The 11845-nt window shown below is 40.7% G+C and overlaps 2 protein-coding genes across 4 annotated transcripts; one reads left to right on the top strand and one right to left on the bottom strand.

Moving 5' to 3' along the window:
* The first annotated feature begins 303 nt into the window (after positions 1–303).
* Positions 304–6004, top strand: ankrd2 (ankyrin repeat domain 2 (stretch responsive muscle)). 3 transcript variants are annotated; one of them, XM_068722591.1, is made up of 9 exons: positions 304–320; positions 747–814; positions 1749–1895; positions 2069–2176; positions 2255–2353; positions 2494–2592; positions 2735–2833; positions 2923–3021; positions 3823–6004. In XM_068722591.1, exons 2-9 carry the CDS (start codon positions 749–751, stop codon positions 3937–3939), a joined length of 834 nt encoding a protein of 277 aa, XP_068578692.1. In that variant the 5' UTR covers positions 304–320; positions 747–748; the 3' UTR covers positions 3940–6004. The 3 variants fall into 3 exon arrangements, with proteins under 3 accessions (XP_068578692.1, XP_068578683.1, XP_068578701.1); XM_068722582.1 differs by lacking the exon at positions 304–320 and adding an exon at positions 565–647; XM_068722600.1 differs by lacking the exon at positions 304–320 and having other exon boundaries at positions 595–814; positions 2923–2970.
* A 606-nt stretch (positions 6005–6610) lies between these two features.
* On the bottom strand, positions 6611–11202 carry morn4 (MORN repeat containing 4). The gene is made up of 5 exons (XM_068722614.1): positions 11153–11202; positions 10016–10089; positions 8148–8262; positions 7955–8064; positions 6611–7865 (listed from the first exon to the last, which is right to left on the bottom strand). Exons 2-5 carry the CDS (start codon positions 10080–10082, stop codon positions 7717–7719), a joined length of 441 nt encoding a protein of 146 aa, XP_068578715.1. The 5' UTR covers positions 10083–10089; positions 11153–11202; the 3' UTR covers positions 6611–7716.
* Positions 11203–11845: the final 643 nt, after the last annotated feature.

Genomic DNA, 11845 nt, shown 5'->3' on the forward strand with positions numbered 1-11845 from the left:
CAAGAAAAAGGGGGAGTGTCTGGAAAACCAATTCATTGTAAGGAAAAATTGATAAAGAAGCACTGGATGACACCTTCCAGCATTGATGCTTTCTCTTTAGTGTGTGTGTGTTCAGTCTGATATACCTATTAAATGTTTGAAACAAATACCAATGCTGAGGCTGGCCAGTGATTGATTGTTGGTATGCTTTCAAATAAATATTTACAAGGTATCACTTGGCAGGAATGAAACCTTTATAAATAACATAATCCTCCAAAACGGTGTGTTAATGAGGGTTGTACTCATGGTGAAGAGAGGCACACACTGTTGCAACAACCGGAGTGAGTAAAACCAGGAGCTTGTGGAATGAATGTACCCTCAGCTCATGACTCGGGCATGACATGCCTGAAGGTTGGATGTACTTGTGTGTGTGTGTGTGTGTGTGTGTGTGTGTGTGTGTGGGGGGGGGGGGGGGCATGACAGAGAGGAAAAGAGGGAGAGGAAAAGAGAGAGGGAGATTGTAATGCTGGCGCACAAACATACATTTGTACACACACCAAAGTGCACACACACCTGTTTGATGGGGTGACACAATGTCCCACCATGAACCCGGTATTCCAGCCAGCAAGCCACTGGGCTTGCAACGCTTCTGTATAAAGTGACATGCAGTCCGTCCGATTTTACTCCATGTTACTAGTTAAAGTTCAAAGGCTTCAGCTATTCAAAATTACTTTATTGACTGTTTTATCTTTTTTTGTATCAAACAGAGATGGAAGACGTGCAGTGGGGAGCCGATGTGATGGACCGTAAAACAGGAATAGAGAAGAAAGCCCAGGTAGGTGAGAGAAATACTAACATTTCCAACGTAACATTTCGGATAATTTTTCATTGATATGTCAGTATGGCTCCTAGAATGATAATTATTATAAACTCACCAGGATATTATTTTTCATAAAAATAATTAATGTTACTCATGTCACAGTATCACGATTTGAAAAGCCCTGATTTGTGAAAACATGTTAATGGTTATTTTATGTGAGGACATGTGAATTAATGAGCTGTTATATCCTAGACAACATGTCGGCATTGAAATTAAGCCCCGGACATGAGGACAAAATATCTGTCAGCCTACTTCAACATCCATTTGTAGATATATTGAAAAAATGCATGTCTGGGACCACTATGTGAAATTGCTTGCAGTTAGATAAGTTTCTTTTCAATCATGACCTGATGCATTGGCCCTGAGTGACGTTACATTTAATTTCACAGAGTTTCACTAAATCCTGTTTTACTTGAAACAGAAACAGCTCCTGCTTTGCCTTTCAAATACATAAACATGATAATTCTGTTTGCTCTAACAGTTAACCTTGTGTATCAAGACATTTGGTTGAAAGTTGTTTTATTGTGATGCCAAATTGACTTTAGCATTTATTTCCGACACAGGACTGCAGAACACGGTCTATCTTGCCACTGATTGAGAATAATTTGTATTCCTTTTATTTGAACCAAACGAAAAAAGGAACTGCCAACAAAAGAAGTTATCATAGTTGGTAATGATTGACCTAAACTTCATGAAAAAACATGAAGAACAGCACATAAGTCTAGCTTGCACTATGCTGTGAATTTAGTTTGACACTAACACTTCCATTCCCAGCTCTCAACACCCCTTAGCCTACTTGGCACATTTGCTTTACAAGCCAATAGTGCCTCTCTCATCTGGGTTTTCCAACTGTGTTTTCTACATTATCGCTGTTTCTGTCATTTTCCAGACAGAGGGGAGAGGGAGGAGTATCTCCCCAGACCTACACTGTGAGATTTTGGACTTGAGTGGAGGAGAGAATCTCACAGAGCTGTGCAAAAGGGAAAAAAAGATCAAGGAAACATACTCGCCCAGGGTGTCTGTGGAAAGCCCTGAGGTGAGCTACAATTTTCAGAAACCTTATGTTCATGTGCACAACAGAGATATACAAATTGAATCGCGCTCTCTACTGTCCCTATGTTTGTGTGTGTGTGTGTGTGTGTGTGTGTGTGTGTGTGTGTGTGTGTGTGTGTGTGTGTGTGTGTGTGTGCATGTGTTTCTGTGTGACAGATAGGGCCCACGGATACTGCAGAATTCATGAATGCAGCCAGTCAAGGCAAACTGAATGTAATAGACAAGTATCTGGCTGATGGTGGGAACCCTAATGTCCATGATGAGGTATGCTCTCCCTGTGTGGAAGTAGATTAGATACATTTACAACATACTACAAGTCATTTCTATTTATAATATTTTTAGTTGAAGAGGACAGCACTACACCGTGCCTCTCTGGAAGGACACACTGCAGTTATCCAAACGCTTTTAGAAAAAGGAGCCGATATCAACTTTAAAGATCAAGTAAGACGTGCGGGCACATGGCTTGTTTGTAAAGATGATGATGAGATTGGTTGAGATTATCTTCACTCACTAAAGCTTCAGCCTCTATTGGCCTGAAGTGAGAGCTATTAATAGAATGGGACCATCCTACTGTGTTTCAGCTGGGCTCCAGGGCCATACACTGGGCCTGCAGGGGGGGAAGCCCGGATGTTGTCAAAATCCTGAAGAGCCTCGGGGCTGACCTGAATGCTAGAGATAAGGTGAATGAGCATTTCATTTGTGCCTCAGTTTGTACTGGGACTCATATTTGTGTATCCGTGAACAGACCGTAGGACTTACACTGACATACAGTTGGTCCAGTATGTGTTTGGCTGTGACCATGTGTCAATGTCCACACTGTAGTTGTACAGCACTCCTCTGCATGTGGCCACAAGAACAGGCCACACTGCCATAGTTGAGTACCTGCTGTCCTGTGGTGCCAAAATCAACTCCAAGGACAGGGTAGGCATCAGCTCAACAGAGTGTTTCGCTTCTGTGTTTCATCATCTCTATAATTCATTTCCTGCCATTAATAATTTTTCTACTCTCAGGAAGGAGACACAGCCCTGCATGATGCTGTGCGTCTCAACAGATACAAGGTAGTGAAGCTGCTCATAGATGCAGGGGCAGACACAAATATAAAAAATCATGTGAGTTTTTCTTCCTGTTAATGTTGATGTCTGGTTTAGCTTGAAGATGATTTTAAAGAAAGAGTTTTGTCATTTTCGGAAATTTACAAATTGCTTTTTCCTATCAAATTTAGATTGACGATCAATACCATGCACATATCTGTATGTTAAATATGATGCTACAGCCATTAGCTAGTTAGGTTAGCTTAGTTTAAAGAATGGAAACAGCTAAAGCTCTGCTCTCATTTTTAATCCAAACAAAAAAAGTATAAAATGTCAACTTGCTGTTTATGACGGGATGTGTGCTAGACTTTTTCTTGGCCGTTAACAGTTACTTCCTGGAGTTTCTGCTAGTTGGTGGCAACTTGTCCTTCCAATAAATAGTTCAGCACATAACCCCCTGTAAAATGTCGAATTGGAGGTTTTATATTTGGATTTTTGGATTAAATCAACAAGATGTAAGGTGTTAACTAAGGATCTTTTAAGATGCTGGTAGATGGGTTTTGTTACCTTTGGCTGGAGCCAGGCTAACTGTTTCCCATGTTTCCAGTCGTATGCTAAGATAAGTTACCCTAACCCAAGAAATGCTCATGATTTAAAAGAAAGAGATGAGCTGCTGTAGCCTCACATAGATATTTAACGTAAACAAAGACATTGTCATCCAACCCTCAACAAGGAAGCAGATAAACATTCCCAAAATGTTGAAGTATTCCTTTAAAGAACACTTATTAAATGCATATAAGAAGCTACGATGCTGATCTCGACACTGTACATACAATATGACCCCTCACTAACACACTGACAGTAACAACTGTGTTACAGGAAGGAGTGACCGCAGTGCAGCAGGTAAAACAATGGCAGTTTGACATCATGGAGACCCTGCAGAGACTGGAGAAGCTGAGGGAGGTGGGACCTGAAAACACCTCCAGGGAGGAGTGAATAGTGCAAAAGATGTACATCTCCTCACACAGTATATTCTTTATGACATAACTTTATACGACTATCTGTCTCAGGTTCAAAATACATTTTGTAATTCCACTGTATGTCTGTGTACATCATATTTGAGTATATGCATTATATGTGCTCACCATCAAAATCTGCCTTTCTAGGGCATGGAGTTTAAACCTCTGAGATTTGTCTGAACTCTGACACTAAAAAATGTCAGCTTGGATGTGACAGATTCAGCTCTGCTTATCTTTTAAAAAAAAAGGAAACAATAACATATGAATGGGGAAACAAAGCTGAATTTCTCATACAGTTTTGCCAAGCTTTAGGTTTTGACGTTCTCTTCTAAAGAGCTTTATGATCTGAGCAGTGCTCTCATGGATGTTTCATATCTGATTTGTGATGCCTTTGTAAGTTGAATAATGTCAATAGATACTGCTGTACAGAAACTGCATTTGAATATACACCAAGAGCTCGTTGTTTTATTGAGGCGTCAGATATGGCCAGAGCACACAGTAGTGCTGTGTTTGAGACTTCAGCTGACGATAGCAGAGATGGCTGGTATGCCCCCGCTTAAAGTCAGGGATTCAAGGGGAGCTCAGTGGACATATTTTCCTTCTATCATCAGTGGCTCAAATGTTCCTGAGGGAGGTTGGTCATTCACACAGGGGAAACCAACAGCTTGCTCCAATGCTTGCAATGTAGTTGTTTATGCACAGTTAGTCATTACGCATACAGCCATTCATTTTGTGAGCACATTTTGTTCAACAGCTACTGGTGCATTTTTCACAGTGTGACTGTAAAATGCTGTTTTGAAAAGAGTGCAGTCTTCTGTTAAAAAACAATGTGCTCATTGTAGACAACTCCTCAGATACATTATCGGCCACACACAGCATTTCCTGTTCCAAGCAAGGCTGTGTAACTGTCAGGGACGTCAGTGGAGACACGTAACATGTGCAATACAAGGTTATACACACTATGTGACAGTGTTGTCATTTATTTTGTCCCCCTGACCCTAACAGAGTTATCACAGTATATCATCAATATAATAATGTTCTTGGATCAGAAAGATTAAATCTGTTGGACTCATATGTATTTTACAGCTTTAGTTATGTTGTTTTCAGTTCTATGTGAGCTAAACACTGTATGCTGTTGTGCTGAACTGTTGCTGAGGGCTGCAGTGGTGTAGAATGAGAAGGGGGATGGGAAAACTGGAGGCTTCTGCTTTGTGCTATGTAGCAGCCAAAAACCAGAGGAACCTGTTTATCCATGAAATGGTTAAATTTTTTCCCTATAGCGCACACCTCAGCCTTTATGTTCGAACATCAGAAATGGCTGCATAATCATCTAAAAATGTATTTCTTTGTCATGTTTCTGTGTCCAAGCGCAATAACACATGTTTCTGTTCTCAACACAAGGCTTTATTTCACAGCTCTCTTTTATACATACTCAGACCTATTCCAGGAGAACGAGGTGATACTGTGTAGTAGTTTTATCTAAGAGCACTCAAAGCAACATTATATTCTTACTGAAAAAAAGGTAACCATGGCAATGGTATTTTCCAGGCAGGTGAAAGTCTATACAGGCACGCTTTTAAAGCACCATTTGTTTCCAGTTGGAAATAGATGTGGAATTTCTGTGAATTCAATTCCACTCTGGCAGGCGTGTGTAGGCAAAGAAGGCTTGAGCAGGTGCCATCTCCGAAATAGTTGAAAGGAAAAATACTATTACATGATCTGAAAAGTAGGATATTACACACTTTGCACATACAGCGAACATTAAAGTATAATTTGTGCTTGTAGATAGTGGTACTAATGCATGCACTGGTCTGCTTTTCTTTGTCCAATGTTACCTTCAATCTTTGTGATTGTACTTTGCAGCACACTGCGGTACCAGAGATGGTATTCAAAGCAAGCAGCAGTATGGGTTCATGATATTGAGTATTGATTTTTTTTTCCCTCATAGAAAATAATGAAAACCAGGAACTGCAATAATCCAGGCTTGAGACTTAAGGAATATTTACAACAGAATATCATATAAATTCCCTGTTTAATCTTCAGTCCTTTTGTTTTTCTTGCGCACTAGAGCCTAAGGTGGATTTCTCCTCATTGATTTTTCTTTATTGTTCAGCTATAAGAAATTACACATGTAACTCCTGTTGACTTTTCCAGGCTTCCTTAACTGTAATATCATTTGATTGTCTTTGGTTGAATTTCTATGTAAGCAACCCTCGACAAGCCACGTCTACAACTGCTTTGAAAGGCCTATACACTGTTCAAGTACACCAAATTCATCTGTGATCACAGAATAGCTGTGATCAACTATAATGGTTAATACAATTCTTAAAATACTCAACCACACTGTCTTAAATAACTCAGTAACAACAAGTTCTACCTGACCAATCAAACAAGTATATCTTAATTAATTTCAAAGGTCAGAACAAACACAATCAATGACAATGAATATGTGTACATCTCACAGAAAAACACATAATTACATATTCTTAAATATACAACTGGTTTATAAATTATTTCATTCAGCTGCCTCAATTAAGCTATATGTCCCTAATTTAATGCATTTAATTCTGATGTTTTTAACAACTTTGCGAAAGTCGAGTCCTTCAGGTTACACAGCAGGAGGGGGGGGGGGGGGGGGGGGGGGGCATGAGAGAATTATCCAGCAGAGTTAAATCTCCCCTCCCATGATTTCCACTGGGAGAGAGAGGTATATTGGAGAGAGGAGAGTTACTGGGTTACTGGACTTGTGAGTGATGGGAGCTGAGACTCAGCACCAGCTTAGCAACATATCCCTCAGACTGAAGGCAATCTTCAAACAGTCCTCAAATTCATTAGGTCGATAGACACCTTAGGGCAAATGATGCAGAGGAGACGGGAAGGAGAGGGAACTGCACAACATCTCATTTTCAGATGGACACCCTGGAACTGCACTGTTGTACCAAAATGTCTTTAAGGCAAACGTGAATACTGATCTTCTAAGCGGAGAAACAGCAGTGACATAATGCACGCAAAGATAAAGTTTGCAGCAGCACTGTTAATTGAGATGAGATTTTAAAGGTCCACCGTGGAGTTTTTGTGAACAAACAAGTTATGTTTACATTCACATCTGTGTGGCCACACAAACACATTGAATGCATCTCCTTACTCATAAAACATTTGTAAAGCTAATTTTTTTTAATAGGTTTAAATAGTACATTGTTTAGGTCCACTTTTGCTAGCTTGCAGTACCAGAGGTCAAAACCTCACAGGGGACCTTTAAGTACCACTCTGTTGTAATAGATTGCAGCATTTCTTAAGATAAATTGATCGATGTAGTCTAAGTACATACAGACTTACTTTACTCCTCCTAATGAAGCAGAAAAAAACAAAAGCTGAGAGGTCTCCCAAATTGTTTGATGTATGAAAGCTAACTATTCTTGAGAAAAACACTAAGACACTATTTATGAGAACAAGAATTTGAGAAAGGGAACCCAGCACCATTTGGTGTTTACATGACTTGTGAAGTTAAAGGTGTGCTTCATGGTGTTGTGCATTTCAAGTCAGTCATACAGAAAGCCATTGTTTGGTCAAACTGCATGAGCATTCCAAGCCACTGGCTAAGCAGGGAAGATGCAGAAAAATATAAAGAAAGATATGGTGAAAAAGAGAGAAAGACAGAGACAGAAGAGCTGGAGGGAGGTATACGAGTACACATCCTTGAGGCCCTCCTGGAAAGTGCTTGAACTCTGACTGTCTCTTCCGGGGTCCATGACAGTCAAAGTGCCAGACTGCGAGCGTTGGAGGCTGAAGCCTGCGCACGCTGCACCACTCCTGGACACTTTTCTCTCTTTTGCAGCTTGTGGTTTTGAAACAAGCCTTCGTTTCGCGGGACACCGTGAGCTCCATCTGAGAAAGTCAATAGCCCTGAAGGCACAGACACAGGGCACTATGACCAACCACAGAGACACTACAGACATCCTGATGAAACTGTACCAGTAGTGTAACAGACTTACCATATCCCTCAACACGTCCATCTTTAAATTCTCCTTCAAACTTCATGCCATCGTATCGACTGAAGACTCCTGCGCCTTGAAACTTTCCGTGTGCAAATTCTCCTTCGTACCTGAAACAGTGGGAAAAGGGCAGGGTGTCATTTGTACCTTTTGATTGAGAACTGAAAACTTGATTTCTTTTTGGCTCACTCACCTGGATCCATCTGTGAAGAGCAGTACACCCGAGCCGTGGAAGAGTCCATTCTCAAACTGGCCAGAGTAGCAGGTTCCATCCTGAAACTTGAGCTGGCCAGCACCATGCCTCCGACCTGGAAAGTCGCACATCAGAGTGAGTAATGGTTCAAACTTCAAACACAAGAAAACCTGTCAAGGCAAACAACCATGTCGATTCACATTTGATCCACATTGGTGTCATCACGCCTCATCTAACCACTTAGCCTCTTTTGGATTAATCTTTCGTAATAGCGCGTGTACTATACTGTAAGAGATGACCAACTGAGCTTGACATTTGAACTTGCAATGCGGCTCAGGGTTTTATATTCACTTGGTATTGGAGAACCACTACATATGTCACGAGTCAGTGCGTGCTCGGATTTAGGTATCCTCCCCCCTCTCTGTCAGCTAAAGGTTTACTACTGAATTAGGAGTCCCATCTGCCTCCTGTGTGGTGGGAATTACAGCACTCTAATCCAGCAGATTTTTTAGCAGGGATTTCCACTTTAGGAACCAGACTGTGAAAGCAGTCAAGGAATGTACTTGCATTCCCCTCCTAGTAGCCTATGATCCACTACTGAAGCTTGAAATCGTGTCAGAGGGCACACACCTATAGGTTTCTGGGCAACTTCTACAGCTGGTTTTACATTGTCCAAACAGGAAAAGTGGGCCAAGTTGCCCTTGAAGGGTGAAGGGATATACCAGTTAAAATGGAGTGTACAGTGTTTGCGTTGACCTAAAAGCAGCACAAAATCATCCCAAACCCTGATGCCAAATAAGAACAAAACCCCCCGATGGTCCTGTTCCTAGTATTTCGATGGAGTTGGTTTCTCAGCAACAGCTGACAGAGGACTCTCTAATATTTCCCAAACAGGTCCAAAGTCTAATCCAGAAGATTTGACAAAGCCAGAGCTGGTAAATCTGGCTCTGTTCGTCATGGGTTGCCAATGCTAGCTAATTGGGATTTGATTAAACAGCTTGAGCTTGCATGTCACTAACATCATTGGATGTGTGTGTGTGAGAAAGAGTTAAAGCGGTGCAAGCATCCTCGTACCCTTTTCCACAGGTGTAAATTTGACAGAGATTTAACATTTCAGTATGCACACATCCAGGCAGACTCATGAAGATATTTGCTGCCATTTATTCCTGCTAGCTTCTCCATAATATAACAGCAGTACATGCTGATGATTTAATGAGCGTCAAGCCGATCCTGAGGCAGAGAGAAGTACCTCAGCTAATGTAGGGCTGTCACAATATCAGATTTTCACTACATGATTATTGTGGCCAAAAGAAATCACGATAACGGTATTATCACAACATCCCTACAAAGTTTGAAAACAAAAAAATAATGCAATCAATCAAATTCATCTTTAACTGTTCATTATGCGTTTTGGCAAATAAATTACACTGAAAATACAAGTGAAGCAAAAGTTAGAAACCATAACTGTGTAATTTCAAAGGCGCTGGATTATTACATGATATTATCATATGTGTATTATTGTCTTCACTACCGGTATATTGCGACTCCTCTATGTCACAAGATATATTCCAGGGATAATCAACAGCACTCCTTCATTTCATCATTCATTTGTCATACTAATATTAATATTTTGTTTATGCATGTGTTTTGAAATTGGGTACAAGCATACCAGAATACTTGTGTTGAATCCAAACTTTGCATAATAAACACAGAATGCATTTTCCCAGTCTGTCAGTTTCTCACCATTCCCTTTCACTCAGCTATTAAATCACACATTGATGCCTAGAGAGACACTATGAGGACTAGATGAACAGAATAGAAGGTGCAAGTAAAACTTTATTTAAAAATGAGAAGCAGGACCGTCTTGCCTTCTTTCCACTCGCCGTGGTACTCTTCCCCACTGGCATAGGTGAAAGATCCTCTGGTCAGAGTCATGTCCCCTCTGTTTTTAACACACAAACACATTCATTGGCAAAAGAGCCAAAGAACACATCTATATCGGTGACCAACATTTTACATTTAAAAGAAAGGTTTTTAGAGTGAGAGGGCATCTGTGAGTCTCTTGTAGCTGTGAGAGGCTGTTCTTCAGCTGACCGTGACCCCTGACCTCACTGTGGAGGGAAGCAAACAAAAAGAAAATGTCCCCTAATGGGATTATTAGTCCCTCAGTCCATGAAGCAGAGGGAGTAATTGTCTATTTAGGACAGAACATACTGTAATGTGGCATTACCTTGAATCAGATAAATGAGTAAGACAGAAATCATGCATTAGGCTCAGTGCCATACAGCGTCATGTGACCGCCCAGTATTCAGTTTCTTGACAGTACCCAACACCATGAATAAATTAGTTTGAGGATTATTTTACAGGACATGCAGCTTTCACATTTATATAACTGAAGCAGGTTTTTTCTGTCTTCAGATTTTTAAATATGGCAGAAATTGTTGAGAATTGTTATGGGAAAAAGCCTTGTTGTAAGTGCATGTTCCTGTAGTTGAACTTTAAGTGGGGGTCTGACCAAAAGTTAAAGACAACTTGTACCAGATCCTACATCTGTCAACGTAAGAAGTCTGATTTATGCCCAGTATGTTGGTGGTGCTGGTGTGAGCCTAGTTTAAGAGCACACTTGGGGGCGAAACGCCTTCTGTAAAGGAATAGGCTGTAAAACGTGACTGTAGCGTGACTGCAGATATCAACAAAAGCTCGCATGGTGACCATTTCAAAATGTTTAAAACAAATGACCGTGTTTTACAGAATAGAAGCCAGGTGTAGTTTCACCCATTTGGTCGCCATCGAATACATATTGTTCAGCTCACATCAAGATTGGAACACTAACGTTATTGTAAGTATGGAATTTCTGCAATATATGTTTCAATCAGTGCAACCTATACATACATGTTGCTAATTTGCAACCGCTATATAATGACAAGCCTGTGGAAATCGATTATAACCTATTACAAGACAACTATAAGCGAAAAGCGACAACGCCTATTATTGCTATAATTTACCTGTATGCTACGTTTGTTGTCTCTGAAGCATGGACACCAACCTACAGGAGCGGAGGGGCGTAAAAATATGAAAACACCGGCTGAGAAACGTATGCCGCATTCAGGTGGTCCTCGTAAGCTCCTAAATCCGAAATCTAGAGTCTAGAGAGAGGCTTCACATGCGTTAGGTAAGTCACAAAATAAGACAGTCTGCAATAAAGGCGTTAAGTGACCGTTATTTTATTTTAGAAATTGCTGTGTCATAGCAACTACACGAAAAATGTGTTTCTATATAATTATATTAAGTATAGTCCTACTTTGATTTGCCTTGTATGCTCTTGGACGCATAAAGACTCAACTAAACAACTATAATAGAGAGATACCCCTCTCTTCAGGTCGTGTGTCTGCTGCTTTTGTTCGTGGATGACGTTCATGCGCTGCTCAGCCCAGGATTGCAATTATTCCGCCAGCACATGAAGGTAGCATTAGAACAGCATCCCTGCAGCCTCACCGCCGCGCTGTTTCATTGCATGACTGTTGTTGTCCCTCATTGAAAACTTTCCTCTGATTGTCCTAGTGTCCTCCTGCTTAAAGACTGTGTCAGACATATTAATAAAAGGCTCGTGGACATTTTTATGAAGCTTCTTGAAGCACTCACCACCATTAATTGTAGTTTAGGTTACATTTTGTGACTATGTTGGCCATAGCATAGTA

The sequence above is a fragment of the Cebidichthys violaceus genome, unplaced genomic scaffold (assembly GCF_023349555.1).
Source record: "Cebidichthys violaceus isolate CVI_PGR_0920_01 unplaced genomic scaffold, fCebVio1.0.p SCAF_10, whole genome shotgun sequence".
Lineage (NCBI taxonomy): Eukaryota > Metazoa > Chordata > Actinopteri > Perciformes > Stichaeidae > Cebidichthys > Cebidichthys violaceus.

What these genes read in the sequence shown, in the direction of transcription:
- ankrd2 (XM_068722591.1), top strand. Translation starts at nt 749, where the DNA reads ATGGAAGACGTGCAGTGGGGAGCCGATGTGATGGACCGTAAAACAGGA. An exon ending in ATATCAACTTTAAAGATCAA is followed by an intron (nt 2,354 to 2,493) that starts GTAAGACGTGCG and finishes ACTGTGTTTCAG; the next exon opens with CTGGGCTCCAGGGCCATACA. An exon ending in AAATCAACTCCAAGGACAGG is followed by an intron (nt 2,834 to 2,922) that starts GTAGGCATCAGC and finishes TTCTACTCTCAG; the next exon opens with GAAGGAGACACAGCCCTGCA.
- morn4 (XM_068722614.1), bottom strand. Translation starts at nt 10,082, where the DNA reads ATGACTCTGACCAGAGGATCTTTCACCTATGCCAGTGGGGAAGAGTAC. An exon ending in CCACGGCGAGTGGAAAGAAG is followed by an intron (nt 8,263 to 10,015) that starts GCAAGACGGTCC and finishes GCGACTTTCCAG; the next exon opens with GTCGGAGGCATGGTGCTGGC. An exon ending in TGGACGTGTTGAGGGATATG is followed by an intron (nt 7,866 to 7,954) that starts GTAAGTCTGTTA and finishes CTGTGCCTTCAG; the next exon opens with GGCTATTGACTTTCTCAGAT.